The sequence below is a fragment of the Octopus sinensis genome, linkage group LG3 (assembly GCF_006345805.1).
Source record: "Octopus sinensis linkage group LG3, ASM634580v1, whole genome shotgun sequence".
Lineage (NCBI taxonomy): Eukaryota > Metazoa > Mollusca > Cephalopoda > Octopoda > Octopodidae > Octopus > Octopus sinensis.
In genome coordinates, this window is record NC_042999.1 from 144,717,330 (window position 1) to 144,741,597 (window position 24,268).

General features: G+C 37.3%; 1 protein-coding gene and 1 long non-coding RNA gene across 2 annotated transcripts in view; one reads left to right on the forward strand and one right to left on the reverse strand.

Moving 5' to 3' along the window:
* Positions 1-2,345: 2,345 nt before the first annotated feature.
* Positions 2,346-22,456, reverse strand: LOC118762622. The gene is made up of 3 exons (XR_004998380.1): positions 22,309-22,456; positions 4,250-4,253; positions 2,346-2,356 (listed from the first exon to the last, which is right to left on the reverse strand). It is a non-coding gene; the product is annotated as an uncharacterized LOC118762622 (long non-coding RNA).
* Positions 7,025-24,268, forward strand: part of LOC115209832 (UDP-galactose transporter senju-like) — a 43,665-nt gene continuing 26,421 nt past the window's right edge. The window contains exon 1 of the mRNA XM_029778395.2: positions 7,025-7,257. Within this exon, the coding sequence (XP_029634255.1) occupies positions 7,170-7,257 (88 nt within the window). The 5' untranslated portion in view covers positions 7,025-7,169. The remainder of the gene's footprint in view (positions 7,258-24,268) is intronic.

Sequence of the window (24,268 nt, forward strand, 5' to 3'; positions counted from 1 at the left end):
GCAGTGGGACTGAACCTGGAATTATGTGGTTGAGCAATAAACTTCTTACCACAGGGCCATGCTTGTGAACTTACTTTTTTTGTGTTGGTTAACTCCATTGATAAACCTCGACCAGACAGACATTATAATTGTTTTGTTTTAATGTCCACTTTTCCATGCTGACATGGATTGGACAAAATTCATTGAAGTAGATTTTCTATGGGTGGATGTCCTTCCTGTCACCAACCCTCCTTTATTTCTAATTGTCAGATTGGAAACTGATGTCCTCCACTATTGCTTGTATGATGATGATGCTCATTTGCACCTACTACATAGGCTGAAGAATGCTCAAACACACGCAGGGGCTTCTTTCAGTTTTTGTCTACTAAATCCACTGACAAGACTTTGGTTGGCCTGTGGCTATGGTGGAGGACATGTGCCCAAGGTGCCATGCAATGGGACTGAACCAGAAATGATGTGGTTGGGAAGCAAACTTCTTAACCTCACAACCACACTTGCACCTCATCATCACCATAATAATAATAATGATGATGATGATGATGGAGGCAAAGTGGCTGAGTTCCTTTTGAGCATTGGGCCTCACGGAGGCAAAGTGGCTGAGTTCTTTTCAAGTATTAGGCCTCATGGAGACAAAGTGGCTGAGTTACTTTTGAATGTTGGGCCTCACGGAAGGAGGCAAAATGGCTGAGTTCCTTTCGAGTATTGGGCTCCGCGGAGGCAATGGCCAAGACCTTTGGCATTATGTCGTGCTAGAGAAGACCCATCAAACTGAGAAAAACTGCGGTCATGCAAATGGCACTCGTGCTGGTGGCATGTAACTCTCGGAGTGGTTGGCGTTAGGAAAGGCATCCAGCTGTAGAAAACCATACCAAATCAAACTGGAGTCTAGTGCAGCCTTCCAGCTAAACAGCCCCGGTCAAATTGTCCAACCCATGCCAGCATGGACAACGGACATTAAATGATGATGTTGATATATATATATTAAATGATGATGATGATATATATATATATATATAGGCACAGGCATGGCTGTGTGGTAAGAAGCTTGCTTCCCAACCACATGGTTCTGGGTTCAGTCCCACAGCATGGCCCCTTGGGCAAGTGTCTTCTACTGTAGCTTTAGGCTGACCAAAGCCTTGTGAGTTGGTTTGGTAGTCAGAAACTGGAAGAAGCCCATCATATGTATATATGTGCATGCATGTGTCCCTGCCATCACTTGACAATTGATGCTGGTGTGTTATGTCCTCATAATTTAGCTGTTTGATAAAAGAGACCGATAGAATAAGTACTAGGCTTACAAAGAATAAGTCCTGGGGTTGGTTCCTTCGACTAACATCCTTTAAGGCAGTGCTCCAGCATGGCCACAGTCAAATGACTGAAACAAGCAAAAGAATAGAAGAATATATATAAAACATGGTGGAAAACTGGATGTTCCTATAGAACAATTTGTGACTAGTGCAAAGTTCTTTCTTGACCTGAAGTGACATGGTGGTGGAATTGTGTAGTTGATAGGACCTTTAGAGAAAAGAAACAAACCTGGAAGGACTGAAAGTGTAGTGATAGTAGGGAACTGTATCAGATAGCCAGAAGGGAGGCTAGGAGTCAGATATATTTAGCTAGTGGAGAAGCAAAAAAGAAGTTTGCCAATGTTCTCTAACATGAGGACCAGAGACTTGAAGTGTTTCCGATTGCAAAACAGTGAGTGAAAGGAAATCGTGATGTCATAGGAGAGAAACATGTCTGCATGGATCATGGTTCATTTGCATTCAATGATTCTGCAAAGAAAGAGGCTTGGAAATACTATTATGAAAGGCTACTAAATGTTGAGAATGTATGGGAGAAGGAGAGTCTACCCAGTGTAGACCTAACTGAAGGACCAGCTATCTGAATTGACAATAGCTTGGTAGATAAAGCAATTAAGGATATGAAAACAGTCCCCAGTCCATCAGGAATCCCCACTGAGATGCTTAAAATATCTGCCATGACTGCTGCTAAATTCCTGATTAGGCAACTGCAGAAGCATTTAACCAAAAATAAACTTCTATACTTTGTTTTTGTTGACAGAGAAAACCTTTGATAGGGTACCCCACTCACTTATCTGGAGTCAATGTGGAAGCTAGGGATAGATGAGTAGTTAGTGAGAGCTGTACAAGCCATGTACAGGGATGCTGTCAGTAAGGTGAAGGTTGGCAATGAGTATAGCAATGAATTTAGTGTACAGGTAGGAGTTCACAAAGGTTCAGTTCTCAGCCCTCTCATATTTATCTTAGTCCTCCAGGCCTTAACAGAGAAATTCAAGGCTGGCTGTCCCTGGGAGCTTGTCTACACTGATGACCTTGTTCTTATAGCTGAATCACTGCCTAACCTAGAGAAGAAATTTCAAGTGTGGAAGAAAGGCCTAGAATTTAAGGGCCTTAGGGTCAATTTAGCAAAAACCAAGTCCTAGTAAGTAGGATAAAAGATAAATTGTAAGTCCCTTCAGGGAGATGGTCTTGCTCAATATGTTAGAAGGGTGTTGGTAGAAACTCCATACATTGTACCCAGTGCAAGCTTTGGACACATAAATGGTGTAGAAATATCACAGGAAGGTTAACAGAGAAAATAGCCTTGGTGTGTTTGCAAATGTGGGGTACAATAAGCACTAAAAATGTGCAGACAATAGATTCCCTCAAATACTCAGGGGGATCATTAGAAGTAGTAGATAGCTTCTATTACCTAGGTGACCAAGTTAGCAGTGGATGAGGAAGTTCTGAAAGAGTAGTTTCTAGAATAAGAATGGGCTGGGCAAGTTAAGAAAGCTTCTACCTTTGTTGGTAACTAAAAGCCTCTCCTTCAGAGTGAAAGGCAGAGATTGTATGATGCCTATGTACTTACAGCTATGTTGCATGGCAATGAAATATGGGCTTTGGCTACAGAGGACTTTGCAAAGGCTTGAGAGAGATGAAGCTAACAATGGTAATGTCAGTGTGCACAAATGACAAAGTGTAAATAATTCAAGAGGAAAACTGGGTATGAGAGGCATCAGATGTTGTGTGCAAGAGAGAAGACTGGTAGTTTGGTCATATGATGTGTATGGAAGAGGACAACTTTACAAAGAAGAGCAGAGCTCTAATTCTGGGGAGAATCTATGGAAGGGGTAGAGCCAGGAAGATGTGGGATGAAGTAGGGAGAAAGGATCTTTGGATGTTGGGCCTCACCAAGGAAATAACAAGGAGTTGTGACAATTTTCTGTACTTAAGATGCATTAAGCTAAGTAAAATATCACTGCAATACATACATACAGGATTGTCCTTTGCAGGTGCTGGTGCCACATGAAATGCATTTGTGCTGCTGCTGTGCAAATGCACTTGTGCTGCTGCTGTGCAAAAGCACTTGTGCTGCTGCTGTGCAAATTCGCTTGTGCTGGTGGCACATAAAATGCACCCAGCACACTCTATAAAGTGGTTGGTGTTAGGAAGAACATCTGGCCATAGAAAACATGTCACAACAGACAATCGGAGCCTGGACAACTCAGCAGCTGGTCAGCTCTATGTCAAACCATCCAACCCATGTTAGCATGGAAAATGGACATTAAACAAGGATGATGATGATATATATCATCATCATCATCATCATTTATTGTCTGTTGTCCATGCTGGTATGGACGGTTTGACCAAGGCTGGTAAGCTGAGGAGCTGCATTAGACTCCAGTCTGATTTGGCATGGTTTCTATAGCTGGATACCCTCCCTAACACCAACCACTTTGAGAGTGTAATGGGTGCTTTTACATGCCACTGGCATGGGTGCCAGTTGTGTGACACGAGAATCTGCCATGACTAATGATTTCACTTGGCTTGATGGGTCTTCTACTCAAGCGCAGCATATTGACAAAGGTCTCAGTCATTTGTCATTGCTTCCATGAGATCCAATGCTTGAAAGGTGCTTCTTAAATGCCACTGGCATGGGTGCTAGTTACACAAAACAAGTATCAGCCATACTGCCTCCAGGAAGCCCTACACTTGAATGGTACTTTTTATGTTCCACTGACACAAGTGCCAATTATGTGACTCCAGCATTGGCCATGACTACAATTTCACTTGGCTTGATGGGTCTTCTCAAGCACACCATATTACAAAAGGTTTCAGTCACTTGTCATTGCCTGTGTGACGCTCAGTGTTCAAAAATCACGCTCCACCACCTCATCTCATGTCTTCCTAGGTTTACCTCTACCACAGGTTCCCTGCACAGTTAGAGATTGGCACTTCTTTACACAACTGTCCTCATCCATATGCATCATATGGCCATACCAGCACAGTCATCTCTCTTGTGCACAACATATGATGCCTTTTATGCCCAACTTTTCTCTCTCTTGTACATGCACACCAACATTGCACAACCAATGAAGCATACTAGCTTCATTTCTTCCAAGTCTTTGCATGTCCTTAGCAGCCACAGCCCATGTTTCACTGCTATGTAGCATAGCAGTTTGCACACAGGCATCATGCAGTCTGCCTTTCACTCTGAAGGAGAGGTTCTTTGTTGCCCAGCCTATTCTTATTCTCACAGCTATGCTCTTGGAGCATCCACTCCTGCTACTGACTTGGTTACCTAAATAACGGAAGCTATCTACTAATTCTAGCTTACCCACCTGGTAGTCAATAGATATATTTTCTGTATATTTTTAGTATTTATTGTACCTGTGCACCTTCCACACAAAAAAACAATCTTCCCAGTTAATCTTCCTCTGATATTGCTACACTTCTTATGTGTCCATAGCTTGCACTGGGTACATCTTATGGAGTTCCTACCAACACCTTTCCTACATATTGAGCAGGGCCATCTGCCTGAAGGGATTTGTGATTTGTATGCTCTCCTACTTACTAAAAATTTAGTTTTTGCTAGATTAACTCTCAGGCCCTTTGATTCTAGACCTTGCCTCCATGCCTGAAATTTCTTCTCTAGTTCTGGTAGAAGTTTGTAAAGATGAATGAAGTGGTGCTAAGCATTTTGTCTGGTGTCTGGTGTGCTAATGATTCTGCCAGTTCACTGTCTTATACACATGCATGCACACACGCACGCGCATTCGCGCGCACACACACACACACACACACGCGCGCACACACACACACACACCACACACACACACACACACACACACACACACACACACACACACAGAGAGAGTTATATCTGAGAGCAACTAAGGGCCTCTTGTGCAGGATGAAAGGTAGATTGTATGATGTATGTGTGCAAACTGCCGTGCTACACGGCAGTGAAACATGGGCCATGACTGCTGACAACATGCATAGACTTGAAAGAAATGAAGCTAGTATGATCTATTGGATGTGTAATGTTAGAGTATGAGCACCCTGAAAGAAAAATTGGACATAAGTATCAAATGTGGTGTGCAAGAGAGACAACTGCGCTGGTATGGTCATGTGTTATGTATGGATAAGGACAGCTGTATGAGGAAGTGCCACACCCTAACTGTGGAAGAGGTAGACCCCAGGAAGACATTGGATGAGGTGGTGAAGCATGAGTTTCGAACATTGGGCCTCACAGAGGCAATGACAGGAGACCGAGACCTTTGGAGATATGCTGTGATTGAGAAGACCTGGCAACTAAAGTGAGATCGTAGCCATGGTCGATGCCAATGTTGCATGTCCAGCCCATTTAAAAGTGTCCTTGGTGCGACAGGCAATATGATATGCTTGAGAAGACCTGTTAAGTCAAGTAAAAACCACAATTGTAATTGTGACCAGTGACCCCTGACTGGCTCCCATGCCGGTGGCACATAGAATGCTCCATCCAAACATGATCGATGCCAGTGCCCCCTCACTGGCTTCTGTGCTGGTGGCACATAAAAAGCACCATCCAAATGTAGTCGATGCCAGTGCTCCCTGACTGGCTCCCATGCCGGTGACACGTAAAAAGCACTATCCATGTGTGATCGATGCCAGGGTTGCCTGTCTGGCACCTCTGTTGGTGGCATGTAAAAAGCACCCACTACAATCTCAGTGTGGTTGGTGTAAGGAAGGGTATCCAGCTGTAGAAACATTGCCAGATCAGATTAGAGCCTGGTGCAGCTGTTGGTTTCCCAGACCTCAGTCAAACCATCCAACCCATGTCAGCATGGAAAACAGACGTTAAATGATAATGATGATGATGATTATATATATATCATTAATTAGAATTTACAGGGTCACTCAAGGACTGAGAGTTTCATGCATTGGCACTCATCTTTCTCTCATGCCAATACACGAAACTTTCAACTCTTGAGTAACTCTGTAACTTTTGTCAACTTTCCAGTTGACAACTGATAAAACGATAAGACTTGGGCATGTTCCTTCGTACTGTTTTCATTTTTCCAGTAGATTTCTTTGCTTTCCTTTTGCTCTCCCGCCCTATATATCATTATGTACATATATGTGTATGCATGTGTGAAGATTCATACAAATACTGGCGCCACAAATACAAAGAAAACTCAGTGCGTTCCATCCCACCATGGAAACCATGCCAAAGCAGATATTGGCGTTCAACACAGTCCTTTAGGTCGTTGGGTTCAGCTAAACCATCCAACGCGGTTCAGCATGGGAGACGGACATTAAATGATTATGATGATGGTAATGATATGCCTATATCTAAAATATATGTAGAATGTATAATATGTATGTGTGTGAATGTGTTTGTTTGTGAATTCGTGTGTGTGCAGTTTATCAGTCAATGAGTCTCACAGTTATTAACCCGGATCTTTCTAGTTTCACAGGCACTTGCATTTCTCCAAAAGGTTGTAAAACGGATTTATTTTTACACAGCGAATTTTTTTCCTGTAGTACCGGTTACTTTAAAGCGAAAAGATAAAAACCAAGCATAATAGAATTTATTTCATTGTTTCAACGATTAAAAATGATTAATTATTATATCATTGATAGTTTTGATTTTATTTTTATCGTTATCTTCTTTTTAATCTTTGTCATATGTAATAAAATAACTTTTCCCAAGTTCTCGTGATATTCAGTTTTGTAATTTTGTGTCAGATTTCAGCCGGTGTATTACAAAACAATATAAGGAGTTGCTCCACGCGCTGTGAGTGCTAGTATGTTGGCTCGCCTCATAATAGACCGCGCGCTCTTACCAGTGGCTTACTGTCAACTACTTATCATTTAATAGCTTCAGTCGTTCGACTACAGATGGAATCCCTCTGTTCTGCGGAGCTTTTCCCTACAAAATGTAGTTTTGTTATTTTTTTAGCTTATATGGGGCTTTTCATTAATCAAGGTAATGTCTAATTTTATTTTTCCACTTATCTAATTTGTTATTTTTTCTCACCTCTCTATCTGTGACATTTGAATAAAAAACAAACAAACCAACTATTAAGTCACACCACGCTAGCATAAAATAATGTCTAATTTTTTTTCGTTTGTACTATTGTATCCTTAGTACTCTTGTGAAATCGCTTATATAATTTCGCTCGCACACACTCACAAATCTCTCTCTATTTATACATACATGTACATATATATATATATATATATAGGAACCTCGATCCTCTTACTTTTATTTACTTTGAGAGATTATTTCGGATTTGGCTGGTTGTTACTTAATCCACACTGGTTTTCTATTTATTCCAATTAACAAATAGAAGCCAAGCTTAATTTTATTTTCACAATGATAGCTAAAAATATGAATAAAGGAAACTCCCAGAACCTTGACTAATCTTATTAATTTGGTGTAATATAAACGACTAAGCAATCGCGCGGCGTTTCTTCTCCATTCACTCCAGAATTTATATCTAATAAAACTGATGACAATATTTAATGATAAGTAAAAATATCAAAGGTGTTATTTTTACATTAGATACTTGCTGTAGTAATAAGCCGAGTGACGAACTACCTTAATTACCACTGATCTCAGTTTCCATAACTCACCACGATTCCTCGCAGACGATATTCTACTGTTGCTCTGACAACCATTGTCAAATTGGAAGTTTTTCTACCGCTTTGGTATTAAGCTTCTTTGGGAATACTTTGAAATTTCATTTAAAAAATAGATCCAAGAAAAATATTAAAAAACAATGATATCGAATGTTACCTAAATTGGGTCTTCCTGTCCACCCCACAAAAAAAGAATAAAAAAGAAACCAAAAACTGAGACCTAACCCTAACTACCTATCCTATTGATATCGAATATGCTACACCTAGGTCTGATTTACTGGCATTCCTTTTAAATAGAACTCGTTGCGTATTGTTTTTTTAATAATTTTATTATTAAATACTTTTAGGGAAGAGTGCCAAGTGTTTTTGTTTCGTTTCTAACTCTTACTTGATCAACCCTTTTATTTGGCCCTGCCCTACCTTTTTACAGAGGTGTGAACAATAGTGGATCAGTAATACAAAGCATCATCCATCTCCTGAGTCCTCGATATTCTTTTAATACTGACCACATAAAAACATTATTTTTTCTGCAGTAACTTATACAAAACTTCCTGATACATTCCATTAACCAAATATGGTAGGTGTCGAGAATATTACATTATAAAATCAGTCGACAAAGAAAAGTAAACTATTTATCTTGATAATGATTCTAAACGGGAAATTATTTTTGTTATTTCTTTCCATAGAACAATTCACTCTTAGGTAGTTTTTTTATACATTTATGTGAATATTACTTGTTGAACTCATTGGTTTCACTTTACTCTTTCTTCATTCGCAGTTTTATTTCCTGAAAACAGTTGGTACTATTGAATTATATTATTCAACACAAACATATTCCTGTAAGGCATCCAAGATGCGAATGGAATTATAACAGAAGAATGTGTTAGAACTTGTTTATAGTAAACGAATTAGAAGAAACTCAGATAAAAAAATTTTTTAAAAACACGTGTGTGCATATACCTCACTCTGTATCGAGAGATAAGAGCGTCTTAAAGACTTCTTGTCTACTTCCTTTAATAGTGTTGTCGAGGGCTTTCTTTATATTTCTTCAGGGAATTTTTTTATTTATTTCATATTTATCTTTGTCCAACATAAAGCTTCTGTCGAACATTTTTACAAGTGTTAATAAATTGATGAAGTCGAGGCTATTTTAACTACATTCTTGACTAGCGAATTCTTATTTACAAATGGTAAATCTAAAAGTAGCAACACTGGATGTTTTATAAATAATCTGATTGGTATAAAGTTTCCTTAAACATAAGTAGTGTGATGTCTCTTAGCTATCCTGTTCCGCACATCGCCAAATGAATCCCCCACTAATTTATCAGTGCAAGCAGTTACTAAAGTCTATATTCCTGTTTAAACTGCTTATTTTCATACGTTGGTTGCTATGTTTCATGTGTATGTTGTGTTCAGTTTTGTGACTTTTGTTAATCTTAAGAAACTGGTAATAGGGATACTGTTCACTTTCATTTTTTGTAGATTGACATTTGTTTAGTAACACGCACATATCAAGGTTGGCTTGTGAATGGAAACTGGTACTTCTGGTAGGCCGAAAGGTGATATGTAGTCTTTGTTGACAAAAGCAGGGTCCGACGTTTATTTATAAGAAGCTGCAAGGAGATAGCACGCACTTGTGATTGTTGTCAATCTACCACAGCCAAGTTAGCTTTATTAGGGTGGGGCAATATATAGCTAAAGCTGTCCAGAATTAAAATACTTTCCAGTCCTGAAAAGAAAGCATAGGTCTTAGGATGTTGGTTTGGCAATATCGTTGTAAGGTCACCACGAGAACTCTTTCGAAATTGGTATATGTAGCATTTATTGCAAGTCTAAGTTTTAGCTATGTCCCTGCCTAGGAAAAAATGTGTCATTGCGATTGTATCGTTGTACTGGCAAAAGTACACGTCTAGTGACGGCGTATGCAGAAAGTGTAGGAGGTATGAAGGTTGGTACTTTTTGTTTAGAAGTATGTGTGATTTAAAGTTAATACTTTCTTTGTAGGAGAGAATTAAAGTTGGTGGAATAAATATTGTAAGTTTGGGAAAGAGTCCAAGAAGTTCACTTGCTGTGAGAAGTGAAGAATCTAATATTTCAGGCCTTGCCCTTTAGTTTATGAATTTTCTCTTCATGGCAGTTGAATACTTCAGCGAACTCTCCTGCTGCCTGTTATGACTGATGCTGACCATCACCAGTTTCTTTGGATTCTGAATTTTTCTCTGGTTAATTCCAATTTATTACTAATATATATTTCATTAATACTGGCATAGAAGTGAAATTGAACATGACAGGATTAAATACTGTGTTTTTTTGGTGTACGAACTCGCTGCTTTTTAAGTTATTAATAAGCATAAGGCTTAGTCAATTGGTTTAAACCAAGGGTCCCCAAACTTCATGAGATCCTTGACCCCTCATCGATCCCCTGACATGTACAAGAAAATAAATAAATGATAATAATTAAGTAGATGTGCAGTTTCAGACATTTATTGATCCTCAGCGGTTGATATCGACCACTTTGGAGATCCCTGGTTTAAACAGTGTGTATTACTAGAATTTATGTTTTTAATCTCCTGACGAATTAAAGGCAGCTAATCTACTGATTACTACTGTCCATCCTGTGGATCAGTGAGTTCTCACATTGATACAAAGTTAATAAATTGTAAGGAAAGGTTTATATTTCTTTGATTTAATCTCAGAATATGCCTGATCTGATCTTGACTGAATTTAAATTTCAGTGTTACCCTTTAGCATTCAAACTTGCCCAAATAATGCATCTGTTTTATGTTCAAACCAGGCAGATCTGGCTTCTTACCCCATCCTTCAATATCATTCTAAAAATAACAGTTACATCATTAAAATCTCAAAGACACAAGATAATGCATGGTTCATTCAAAACAATGTGAATAAATAAGCATTACTTTTGACAGAATATGAATGCTTAGAGTTCAAAAGAATTTATCATTAAATACTTGAAAGAATCTGATTTGATATTCTACCATTTTAATCAACTTTGGTTCATTAATAATTTAATAATTTTCCTTCATTAAAGAAAGCAAGAATTACAGAAAAAAAACTATCAGCACTAAGTAAAATCAATCAAAAGGAAGAAAGAAATCTTTTCATTCTTCATCCTGTTGTTTAATCCCAGATCTGTTGTGATCAGATACATAATCAAAGTTTCTTGTGATGTGCTGGATAACATTATTTGATGTATAATAAAAAAAGAAAAAAAAGAGTGACTGATAGATGAACACTTGAGGTATGAGTGATAAAGGTACAGACAATAGAAGAGAATAGGTGTGTTAGAGAATTTGATCTATCAAAGATGTACACTTATATACTATACAGGCAAACAAGTACATACATATACCCTAAAGAGATATGCCTATATATGCATGGCACCCACTACACTCTTGAGGTGGTTGGCATTAGGAAGGGCATCCAGCTATAGACACCAAGCCAATTAAGACTGGAGCCTGATACAGCTCTCTGGCTCACTAGTTCCAGTCAACTCATCTAATCCATTCCAGCATGGAAAATGGATGCTAATTAATGATGGTGATGAATTTTAACATCTGTGCTAAACTTTCTGTTTCCCTACTGGAAAAGTAAAAGAAAAACTGCAAACTAAGTGATCAACAAATCTCTGTCTATAAAACTGTAGTTGTGTGAGTGTCTGTCTCCTACGATTTAGATTCCTAACTCCTGCCACATTTTGCGGTGCAGTTTAACCAAATTCGGGTATCTTATAGTCGTGATTAATATCGAACCCGTCTGGCTATTAGTGCGCGTCTACGATGAGTCTACGATTTAAAAAATAATTTAACATCATTTTTTATTCCATTTTAATGCATAATTTTTTGTGTGTCAATGGCGGCGGAGTTGGCGTCCATGGTCACACCTGCACCTGTTTGCTTCTCCCCCTTCTTCCCTCCCTCGTGAAGCTGTGGGGAAGGGAGTTTAAGGAAATCAACGTCGTAAAGCATTGTCAAGGAGACCAGCGTTCTTTTAGAACAACGACTTCATGGCTTGAAGACACCAAAACAGAAATAGCTAAGAAAGCCCGAATTGGCATCTATAAAGGAAGTAACTCTCTAAAAATGCTTATATAGTTATTTCCCTTACAAACCCGAGCAACGCCGGGCGATACTGCTAGTTCTATATAACTTGCTAAGCCATTAACAAAATATTTTGGTAAAGTATATGAAAGTACTGAGACTTTGTTTTTATGTTTATCTTTATTTCAAAAGTTTGAAGTCAAAATTAGGGTGTGTCTTTGAGGTTTGACTGCCTTAATGAAGTAATACTGTAGACATGTTATTACTTTGCAATGAATACGCTATTAACCCCCCCCCCCCAAAAAAAAAAAACTTAGCTTTACTTCCTCAAAGTTATTTCCAACAATGGTTTGAGCAGAAATGAAGTACTTTTCACCATATTCTTTTGTCGTAATTCTTGTAACACTGCTTTTGTGTTTAAAGAAATTTTGAAAATAATTTTTATGATATAGTTTTGATTCAATCATGGGCATTATCTCTGCTTTGTATCTTACAAACAGAAGCAAGTTGCTGTAGAGAAGTTTTTTTAAAATTAATGCAACTAAAAGTTTTCTAATGTTTTATTTACTGTGGATTATTAACTTGGTTAGCAATAACAGAAAATAATGCCTCCTGTTGTTAATTTATATAGCTATTTGTATAGTGAAAGTATTGCAAACATATTTTATAATGAAATGTATAAATAAGTTATTGATATACCATCTGTTACTAAAAACGTCTGTAAAAAAAGGAAACTAATTTTAAGATTATTGATGTAGGCTGAAGGTATTATTTTTTAGAAAAGATATTCTAATTTTCATTATCTTAGTTGACTTGGCTGGTTAGGAGAGAAATCTATGTATTAAATATTTCAACTTCCCTGCACAATTGAAACTACTCTTTGATGAAACTTACTATAGTGTAATTACTTCAGTTAATTTATAACCCAAACATTAAAGCTAGTGAAGTAGTTTCTAAATAGTTGATTGGTTCATTTAACCCTTTGTGGGCAGGTGGGGTCCCTTGAGACTCCAGAAAATTTTAAAAGTTATGCAACTTTTACATTTTTTATTTAAAGGATTTTATATCTCATGACTTTTATTGTCAATAGTTTATGCATGTACGTACAAATTTTGAGTTAAAAATTTCCAGTCATTTGGATGTTATAGCATAAAATATGGCCATTGGGGTTCAGTTGGACCCCAATAGCCTTCTGTGAAATTATTTTTTTTCTATTCTTTTTTCTAATATTCTGATGAACTATAAGTCAATTTTCTTCGTATTTGCACTGGTATGAATCAATATACTTAATAATTTTGTTTTATTTTATATTTAGTGCTATATGTATAGTTTATAAAACTATAAAAAGTGTTAATTTCTTTCAATAAAGGTTTTTCTTCAGTTAAATTCCTCTCCATTAAATGATAATAATTACATATATATGCCTATAAAGTGCTAAATTTCTTGTTTTGTATCCTGCACTGACACATATATACATGATTAAACAAATATTTCTTTATGGATAGTGCAAAAATAAAAGGGGGGGGGGGCTCGGGACCCCAATGGCTTTTTGTGTAATTCCAACTCTACCAGCCCATGAAGGGGTAATCAATCATGTAGCAATCTCCCTCAATAAATTACCAGTTTAAGATTAAGACTGTTTAAGTTCTGTTGTGTCTGGGGAGAGTCATTTTCTTTTTGTGCCATATGATTTAACACACTCACCGGTAAAATTTCCACTTAATTCTTATTTTTATTTTCCTAATAGCTATTTGTATAGTGAAAGAATTGCAAACATAATTTATGATTTAACACTCACCGGTTAAATTTCCACTTAATTCTTATTATAAACTTTATAACAAGTCCATAAAGAATGACTTGTAATGAATAGAATGCTGTATTCAATTGAGAATTTTCCTATAATCTATATGTCTAAACAGATCCTGAGGTCTGTATCACTAAGTTACTATTAAACATTTTGTTAGTGACTTTTATGTCATAAAACTGCTTATTTAGAGTAGGCCGGTGTTACTTAACAAGAAGAGCAATACATCTCGTTTGAATTGTCTGTGACAACAAAATAGCCTTTGACTCCATGAAGACCTTTGTTTTTTTATGGATGTATCAAATCATTAATCTATTATTGTTGTGTAGCCTTGGTGAGTAGACGTCTATGATATAACCAATCAATAAGCATTTATTATATTACATAGTCATTCTATTTTTATTGTGAGAATACACTGTTCTAAGACACATGTTGTCTTTATTTTAAAGATGGTAGAGATTTTTTTTGTGTGGATATAGAACAAGTTATATGCTTATATAAAAGTTCTTGAAGTGAAAACTCCCTATTTCATTAAAAACTGTTCTATTTTTTCTATTATTTCAATGAAAATAACTCCCCTTTTCATAGAGATTTTGTAACCATGAATGCTTTAAAGATTTGTATGACAATTTCCAAATGTCAAAATAACAGTCCAACAGTTATAGTAACCAAGACAGAGAGTATTCTAGGCATTTTAAAGTTTTAATATTCTACTTAAAGAGGGTGACAAGTGCACCAGGAAAAATGCTTAGTGGCATTTGGTCCATCTTTTACGTTCTGAGTTCAAATTTTGCTGAGGTCAGCTTTGTCTTTCATCTTTTCAAGGTAGATAAAATAAGTACCAGCTGAACACTGGGTCAATGTAATGGACTTACCTCTTCCCCTGAACTTGCTGGCCTTGTGCCAAAATTTGAAACCAGTATTCTACTTAAAGAATCTTGTGCTATCATGCAACAAAAACTGTTTCATATCTGTTCTCTAGCAATAATTGTTCAGTACTCTCTTTTTATTTTATCATCACATCATTTTAACATCCACTCTTCTATGCTTGCACGAGTCAGATGGAATTCATTGTGGCAGATTTTCTATGGCTGGATGTAAACATTTTCATGGAAGATTGGTAACAAATGATACAACTTACATCACAGTGACAATCATTTACAACAATCACAATGTCAAGACAAGGAGGCACACGTGAACACACACACAGGACTTCTTTCAGTTTCTGTCTACCAAATTCACTTGCAAGGCTTTGGTTAGTTCAGGGCTATAATAGGAGACATTTTCCCTGAGTAACATTCAGTGGGACTGAACCTGAACCCATGTGGTTAGAAGGCAAACTTCTTAACTACACAACCATGCCTGTATCTAGCTGTATTTAATAGATTTGTTAACAATAGGAGAATACTAATATTGCATCATCTGGGTGCATAAGGAACATAATAAATAATTCGCAATATCCTGCCACTTATGGCATTTAAACCTCAAGGGTATGCTCTGGCACTTGCCATCATCTATATCTCTCGCTTCCTTGACTCAACCATCCCATTTATTTTCTGATCTCTGTTCCTTGTGAGTATGCCTGGCATTTTGCCACCATCTCTGTCCTGCTGTCTTCCACTCTCTCTCCTCCTACACTTCCCTTAGGTTGGGTAACTGTGTATTTCTTTTGTGGTAGCACACCTATTTCTGTCTTCATTCCTGATCTTTCTCTCTCCAGCCAGGTAACCTTGAACTTCCTCTACAGCAAGACACCTGTATTTGTCTCACTATAACCTTTTCATCATCTAACACAAGATGACCTCCAATGCCTCCACCCCTCTTGAAAGTTTTTTTCTTTTCTTTTTTTGTTTTTTGTCTTGCAAGTACTTGGTGATCCTGTCAGTGCAGGTGCCACTTAAAGCACCCAGTCCACACTGTAAAGTGGTTGGTATTTGGAAGGGCATCCAGCCGTAAAAACCTTGCCAAAACTGACTTTGCCTGCATTTGTGCTTTGTAAAAAGCACTACTTACCTCACCTTCCCTGTACTTGTGCCACAAAAATAGCACTAAGTCCGCTTTGCTGAGTGGTTGGTGTTAGGAAGGGCATCCAGCTGTAAAAATCCTGCTAAAACAGTCACAGAAGTCTGGTGCAGGCTTCAGCCTGGCCAGCTCTTGTGAAACCATCCTACCCATGCTAGCATGGAAGGCAGATGTTAAACGATGATGATGATTTCCTTTATTTAAAGAATATTATACTATCATCAAAACCTTTGAAAGCAAACTAATGCCCCCAAAGTTGCTACAAATGCTCACACTCATTGATGATCCCTCTTATCAATTTCACATACATAACATGGCAAAACTGTGTCCCAAATACTAGCCTTCCTCTTCAAGACCCGAAAATACTTTGGTTCCAACGGTTACAGACTCTCTACAAAGCTAAAGTGATACCCATATTAGAAAACTGTTCCTACATGCAGGATGTTGCTGTAGCTATGTGCATGAATATTTTCGATCCCATTTGATGGATTGACTTAGAGTTACCAGTATACTTTAATCTCTAACCTGCAGCAGCCATGCTGTCTCATCTCACTGCTTTTTTTACCATTACTATATTGGCCTCTACTCCTCTGAGCGAGTTGGCTCTGTATTGCTTCCACCCAAGTCCACCTTTATCCAAACTATAGATAAAGCTGGTCTAACCATACCCTGAGACCCCTTTTGAGATTATAGAAGTTCTTGCTCTTCATTTAATTTTTTCAGTATTTGCTTTTATTTTTTTTTTTTTCATTTTTTGTTGACACATTGCAGAGGACACACCTGAATTTACTGCAAGGGAGTGAATTGTTGTTTTGTGGTCCATTTTAAATGAGACATTAGTCTCTTCTCAATCACTGTGCTCTTTCTTGGGAGTCATATTCGAGGCTTGCTCATTTTACCAAAGCAACAGTTGATTAAAGAAAGCAACATTTGTTTCTTCTTTTTGATCATCCAATGAGAGAGCCTTTATGTGGTTGCTTAACTTTCTTGGAATAGCAGCCAATTGAAACATACCATTTTAAAAAAAGAAAAGCACGTTGGATAATCTTGTCCTGTAATTTATTCAGACTTAAAATAGACAAAAAGGAATACTACTTCATTGTTTTGAAAATCTCCATCGTCCTCCGTAGAAGCTGATAATAAAACAAATCAGTTTGCAAGCTTAACTATGTTGTGTGAATTACATTTTATCAAATGAATCTATCCTGATGCAAATAACCTGAGTGCATACACATGTATTTGTAAAGTATATGCAATTCATAAAGAGCCCCTCTAGTTAAGAAGCCTGATACAGGATTGGTATCAATATAGTTATTTTATGCTGTATTTGGTTAGCATTTCAAGAGAAGTTGTTTGGTATGAAAAACTATCTTTTGCCAAACTAATTTCTGTCTTGTAAATTTATATATGTTCTTTACAGACATTGTTAATGTAAATAGAAAGTTTGAGTGAATGAGCAACTTGCTGTTGTTAGCTATTTTGGTCCTCTCTGAAGCCATTCTAGGCAAGTTGAAGAAAAGTACTCAATGCTACAAACACTCTGCTTGCTGTGTAGTTCTTTACCAATTGCACTGACATCACATGCTAAGAATGATATTGTTTTCTTTTATCATGGCATGTGCATGCGTGCACACGCATACACACACACACGCATTACGATTAACCTACAATCTTTCAAACAATGAACCAAATGTTTGCGATAAAGACAGGATGGCCATATTTGAAAATTTTGAGCAAATGCCTTGTTTGATCAACAGACATCTTAGGTGTGTTGTTGAAGTAGAACTGACTTCAGCTTCTCAACAACAATAACATAATGATAATTGTTGTTATTACTATTGTAAGAAATTATTGTATTTATTATTTATGTACAGTCTGTAAAGTTCTGTGTTCAAATACCAAAATATAGGCTTTCAAGGATTACTAAATACACATTTGTCTAGTATTAAGATTAATATAACTGTCTTCCCACCAACAAAAACATGGCCTTATGTATATGTTATAAACAATTATTTTTATTATAACTTTAGACTCAAGCCAACAAAATTTGGAGATGGATTGTACTTGAATGGTATTAATTTTATTTACTCTGGAAGAATTAGTGTCAAAGTTAAAATTTTGATCTTATCAAAATCTGAACCCATAACATGATAGGATATCACAAAGTATTTTGTTCAGCTCCTTACCAAGTTTGCCATGAACCCTGTTATATGATAAAATCTACAACAACAATTATATTCTAATTGTTATAATCACTGTAAAAGTTACTTGATTTGTGGTATACTTTAGAAAGCACTGTTAGTCATTTTTTTTTAGTTTGTTATTGCCCTAAAATTTCAACTTTACTTAACTAACCTTGTTTATGAGTACTTTGGAACTATTTCATTATGTTTCTCACATATATATGTATGTATATATATATATGCATGTTTGTATTGTGTGTGTGTGTGTGTGTGAAGGTATGTGACCTAGTGGTTAGAGTGTAGGTCTCACAATTGTAAAGTCATTGGTTCAATTCCTGGACTGAAATAAACACCAACTGCATTTTGGTGCAGCCCTCACTCCCACTGCCTGTCATGTCCTGGATGTTTTGCTAGGTCAAGAGATTAGAGGTCTGAAGATGTCATGACTTCAGAGAGACTTAAAACAATTAGTGAAAACATGGTACATGTCACCAAACCATCCCCATTTGTTAAGGCATGGCTCTGTGGTTAAGAGGTTTCCTTCCCATTTCAGGTTCAGTCCTACTGTGTAGGCTTTGGGCAAATGGTTTCTGGTATAGCTCTGGGATAACCAAAACCTTGTGAGTGGATTTGATAGACAGAAACTGAAAGAAGTTCATTGTATGTATGTATATGTGCATATTATTATAGCTTATGTCTGTTTTCTATGCGGGCATGGGTTGGACAGTTTGATCAGAGCTAGCAAGCTGGAGAGCTGTACCAAACCAAGTTCTACTATGATTTGGCTTGGTTTCTACTGCTGGATATTTTGCAGAGTGTGCTAGGTGCTTTCTACATGGCACAAGCACAAATGCACTTTACATGGCTTTTTACACACACACCGTCATAAACATTTAATGTCGACATGGGTTGAATGGTTTGACAGGAATTGGCAAGGCCAGAGGTCACATCAGGTTCCATAGTCTGTTTTGGCTTGTCTTCTATGGTTTGATGCCCTTCATAATACTAACCACTCTACAGTAAGTACTGGCTGCTTTTTACATGGCACCATCACTAGTGCTTTTTAAAGTGGAATCTGCACCAGTGCTTTTTATGTACCACCAAGACCCACACTAATACTTTTTATGTGGCACCTTAGTTTTAGGATCTCAATTCTGTTTTGATGGTAGGTGGCTTTTCTTGAGTATAGCAACATGTTGCATGGTGGATAGAAAAAGTTCAAATCAGGCAGACTACAATTAACACATACAGGTTTAGTTACGATAAAATAAGGATTGTCCAAACTGAAACATATATTGATATATTAGAGATGTAAAAATACATGAATACTAAAAATATACATGAACATATAGCTATATAGATATATAAACATACTAATAATAGAATATAAATAAAAATAATAGTGGAATATAGGTAACAAACGTTTTTAAAAAATTTTTTAATATGGTGTAGTAATAGGCATTAAAAATGTTTCTAAAATATAAAAAAATGGATATATGTTAGAAAAAATAGTGTTCTGACAATCGTTTCTGGAGCTCATTCATCCAAATTACAGATGAATTTTAAGATTCATTTCCAGAGAATGTCCCTTCATCAGAGAAAAAGAAAAATGATGTTTACGCTAGATATGCATTCAGTTCTTTACGAAGGTATGAGAAAATTGGGTGCTTTTATAGAAGAGTGGATATAGATATGTAAATTATAGAAGTTTTTTCGAGGGCTAATTGGAATAAAATTAGATTGCTTACTTTCTTTCTTAAAATTTTGGCAATATATTGTTGTGCAACAGAAATTAATACTAAGTGGGTTCAAATTTAAATCGTCTCATGAAAGTTGCGTAGTATCCTGTGGTTGCACAAATGAATAGCGTCAGAAAATTTATTTAAAACAGTGGAATTAAATATGTGAAGGATAATGTATGATTCTTTTATACACATTCGACATCTGCCAGTAATCGTATAGTATGGTGGGGCCTCATCTTTTATTGACCAAGATAATGTATAATTAATGTTCTGTAATTTTAAGTTGTGTATATATCTAGCTAGTGCTGTTGAATTTATGTTTTAACTTACCAAAAGAATTTACATGTGTTTTATTTTCTTGAAGTCTTTAGTGCTTCCTATTTATACTATACCATATTTTGAATTTTTAAAAAAATGTTTATCTATATTCCACTATTATTATTATCTATATTCTATTATCAGTATGTTTAAATATGTACATACCTATATGTCCATGTATATTTTTAGTATTCATATATTTTTATATTTCTATGTATTTCTATATCTCTAATATATCAGTATATGTTTCAGTTTGGACAATCCTTATTTTATCTTGTAGTCTGCCTGATTTTAACTTTTTCCATTCTATCCACTATACTTTTATTTATATATATATATATATATATATATATATATATATATATATATATATAATATATATATATATACATTATAATAATGATAAATGCCAAAACGAATTTGTGTGTCAGTGTGTCACACTTTGGACCCCCCCCCCCCCCGGCTCTCTCACTATTCAATGACACTTCTACTCGTCTTGGTGGAGTGAGAGTAATAGTCAGATATCCACTGAAGTCGACTTTGACTTTCATCCTTTCAGAGATGGTGAGGGCGGTAGTAGATTGACAGTTGAGATGGTAATGGGGTGATAGTAACAGTGTGAGCTGTAGCTGTGATAGAGGCGGTATCCTCTGTCATACCTGCAATTTCACCTCCCTCCTCTCCCTATCTCTCTGCCAGGACAAATGCAACTAGCTTAGCTGCCCACCTACTTACTCTAACATTAGCATATTAATATTCATATTTACTTTTATCAGCTTTTATTTATTTATTTACTTATATCTGCAGCACCAGTAATGCTTAAATTTACGATGTCGATAGTGCTTATACTTACAGTGTGGCTAACACCTACTCCTACCCCTGGTAGAGGCAACAATCTTAACACACTTGAATGATGACAGGTCAAAAGTGAGAACAGGTGTAGCATGTCTATTGAACAAACACAAAAACGTCCTTCTTTTCAGACACTGAATAACATCTCCCCTTCCTATGCCTTCTCCCACATTCCTTTCCCAGTTTTTAGAGTTGGCACTGTCAATGTAGACACATTAAAAAGTAGGTCTAGTGAGATTGTAGATATGCTTGAATGGAGACGTGTTGATGCATGCTGCATACAAGAGTTAAGGTGGAGAGGAGCTTCAGCCAGGGTCCTCATAGGTATAAAATCTTCTGGGAAGGTAACAGTGATGGAGTAGGGGGTGTAGGCATACTCTTTGCAGAGAAATTGGTGGATAAGGTCATAGAGGTAGTCAGAGTATGCAGTAGAATGCTTGAGCTCAGGCTAGTCCTGCAGAATAGTATAGCTACAATTATCTCTGCCTATGCTCTGCAAGTGGGCTTACTAAATACTCAGAAGGACCACTTTTATGATAACCTTTTACAGGCTACCTCAAAGATGAGTGGCAATGACCTCATCTTTGCAGCTGGAGATTTTAATGTGCATGTCAGACGGCAATTTGGTAGCTTCCATGGTGTTCATGGGGGCCATGGAATTGATTCCCGAAACGAAGAGGGAACTAGGCTACTGGTGTTCTGTGATGCAAGCAATGCTAGCTAGATTGATTTCATCCTCACCAGATAGCAGGATGCAAGGTTGCTCTTAAATACAAAGTCCCTCCCTAGTGAAGAATGTACCTCCCAGCATAGACCAGTCACTAGTGACTTTAGACTTCAGGCCAGAAGGATACCAAAAAGCAGACCAATCCAGAAAAGGATTTGGACAGAGATTTAGGGACATCCCCATTGAGAAATTTGATGAGAGGGAGGAACTACAGAGTTGGGACATAGAGGGTCACTGGAAATTCCTACGGGACAGCTTACTGAGCACCACAGACCAAATCTGCAGCTGGTGCAAAGTCCCATCCAGACCTGAGGTACTGTGGTGGTGGAATAATATGGTAGACAAGGCCATTAGAGCAAGGAAATAGGATTGGAAAACCTGGAAGAGTGGGTGTAGCAGGGAACTGTACCAGATAGCCAGAAGGGAGGCTGGGCAACAGGCATACATAGCCAAGTAAGAAGCAGAAAAGAAGTATTTCGAATTGCGAGACTGTGTGTGAAAGAAAATTGTAATGTTACAGGACAGAAATGTGACCACATCGATGATAGTGCACTTGCTTTTAATGATTCTGCAAAGAAAGAGGCTTGGAGAAGCCATTATGAAAGGCTGCTGAATGTGAAGAATGAATGAAAGGAGGAGTGCCTGCCAAATATTGACCCACTCGAGGGACCAGCTACCCGAATTGATACCACCCTGGTAGATAAAGCAATTAAGGATATGAAGCCAGGGAAAGCCCCCAGCTCATCAGAAATTACTGCTGAGATGCTTAAAATATCTGGTGGTGTGGGTTATGGTCTAGTCACCTGTATTGTAAACCAGGTAGTTCACGAAGTAATCATACCCAATGACTGGCATAGCACCACCATAATGAACTGCTACAAAGGTAAAAGGGATGCTTTAGATAGAAATAACTACAGGGGTATCAAACTGCTGGATCAGATGATGAAGATCACAGAGAGGGTCATAGCCTAACTAATTAGAGAGTCTGCTTAGATGAGATGCAGTTTGGTTTTGTGCCAGGTAGAAGCACCACTGATGCTACATTCCTAGTAAGGTAACTGCAGGAGAAATACCTAGCCAAAGATAAACCCCTATACTTGGCTTTTGTTGACTTGGAGAAAGCCTTTGACAGGGTCCCCTGTTCCTTTACCTGGTGGGTGATATGGAAACTAGGGATAGACGAGGGGTTAATAAGAGTTGTACAGGGATGCTGTCAGTAAGAGAAAGGTCGGCAATGAGTATAGTGAAGAATTCTGGGAAGAAGTCAGGGTTCACCAAGGATCAGCCCTCAGCCTCCTCTTATTCATCATTGTTCTCCAGACAATAACAGAGGAATTCAAGACAGGTTGCCCCTGGGAGCTCATCTATACTGATGACCTTGCTCTCATAGCAAAATCACTACCAGAACTAGAGAAGAAATTTCAAGTGTGGAAGCAAGGTTTAGAATTGAAGGGCCTTAGAGTCAATGTTGCAAAAACCAAAGTCCTACTAAGTAGGAAGGTGAACAAATCACAAATCCCTTTAGGTAGATGGCCCTGCTTGATCTGTAGAAAATGTGTAGGTAGAAGTTCCATAAGATGTACCCAGTGTAAGTTATGGATTTGTAAGAGATGCAGCAACATCAAAGGAAGGTTAACCAGGTTGATAGCTTTTGTGTGCTGCAGATTCACAGGGGTAATAAACACTGCAGATGCTCAAAAAACAGATTCCATCACATGCCAGGTGGAGAAACTAGAAGTAGTTGATAGTTTCCGCTACCTGGGTGACCAAGTCTGTTGTGGGGGTGGATTCTCTGAGAGCTTTGCCACTAGAATAAGAATAGCTTGAGCAAAGTTCAGAAAGCTCCTACCTCTACTGGTGACAAAGGGCCTCTCGCTCAGAGTGAAAGCTTGACTGTATGATGCTTGTGTATGAACTGCCATCCTGCACGATAGTGAAATATGGGCCATGACTGCTGAAGACATGCATATGCTTGAAAGAAATGAAGCTAGTATGATTCACTGGATGTGTAATGTCAGTGTGCACACAACAGAGTGTAAGCACCCTGAGAGTAATGTTGGACATAAGAAGCATCAGATGTGGTGTGCAAGAGAGGTGACTTCGCTGGTATGGTCATGTGCTGTGTATGGATGAGAAGAGCTGTGTGAAGTAGTGTCATTCCCTAACAGTGGAAGAGGTAGACCCCAGGAAATTGTGCTTAATATGATAATAATAGGAATGGTTATAATTTAAATGCAATTTACATAGGGTTGACTACTAATAAAATTAAATTACGAGTGGCTCAACACATGAATTCTTTTAAGAATAGAAATTTAGTTAATTCTACTGGCCTTAGTAAATATATATGGGGACTAGAATCTAAAAATATTAAGTACAATTTAAATTGGGAGATAGTTTGTAAGGCAAAATCATATCGAATAGGTAATGATTTTTGTTTATTATGTACTAACAAATTTAAGGAGATATTATTAACTAATAATAAAAATTTGGTTAATTCCTTTGACGAACGAAAAATTAAATTACTTACATAATAAGTTTAGCTAATTTGTGTATATATATAAACCCTGTTTTATTTTAATAATTGTAGTAGTAAAATGTGTATAAATCAGCATGAGATTATATAGTCTATATTACATAATTAGAATGAGT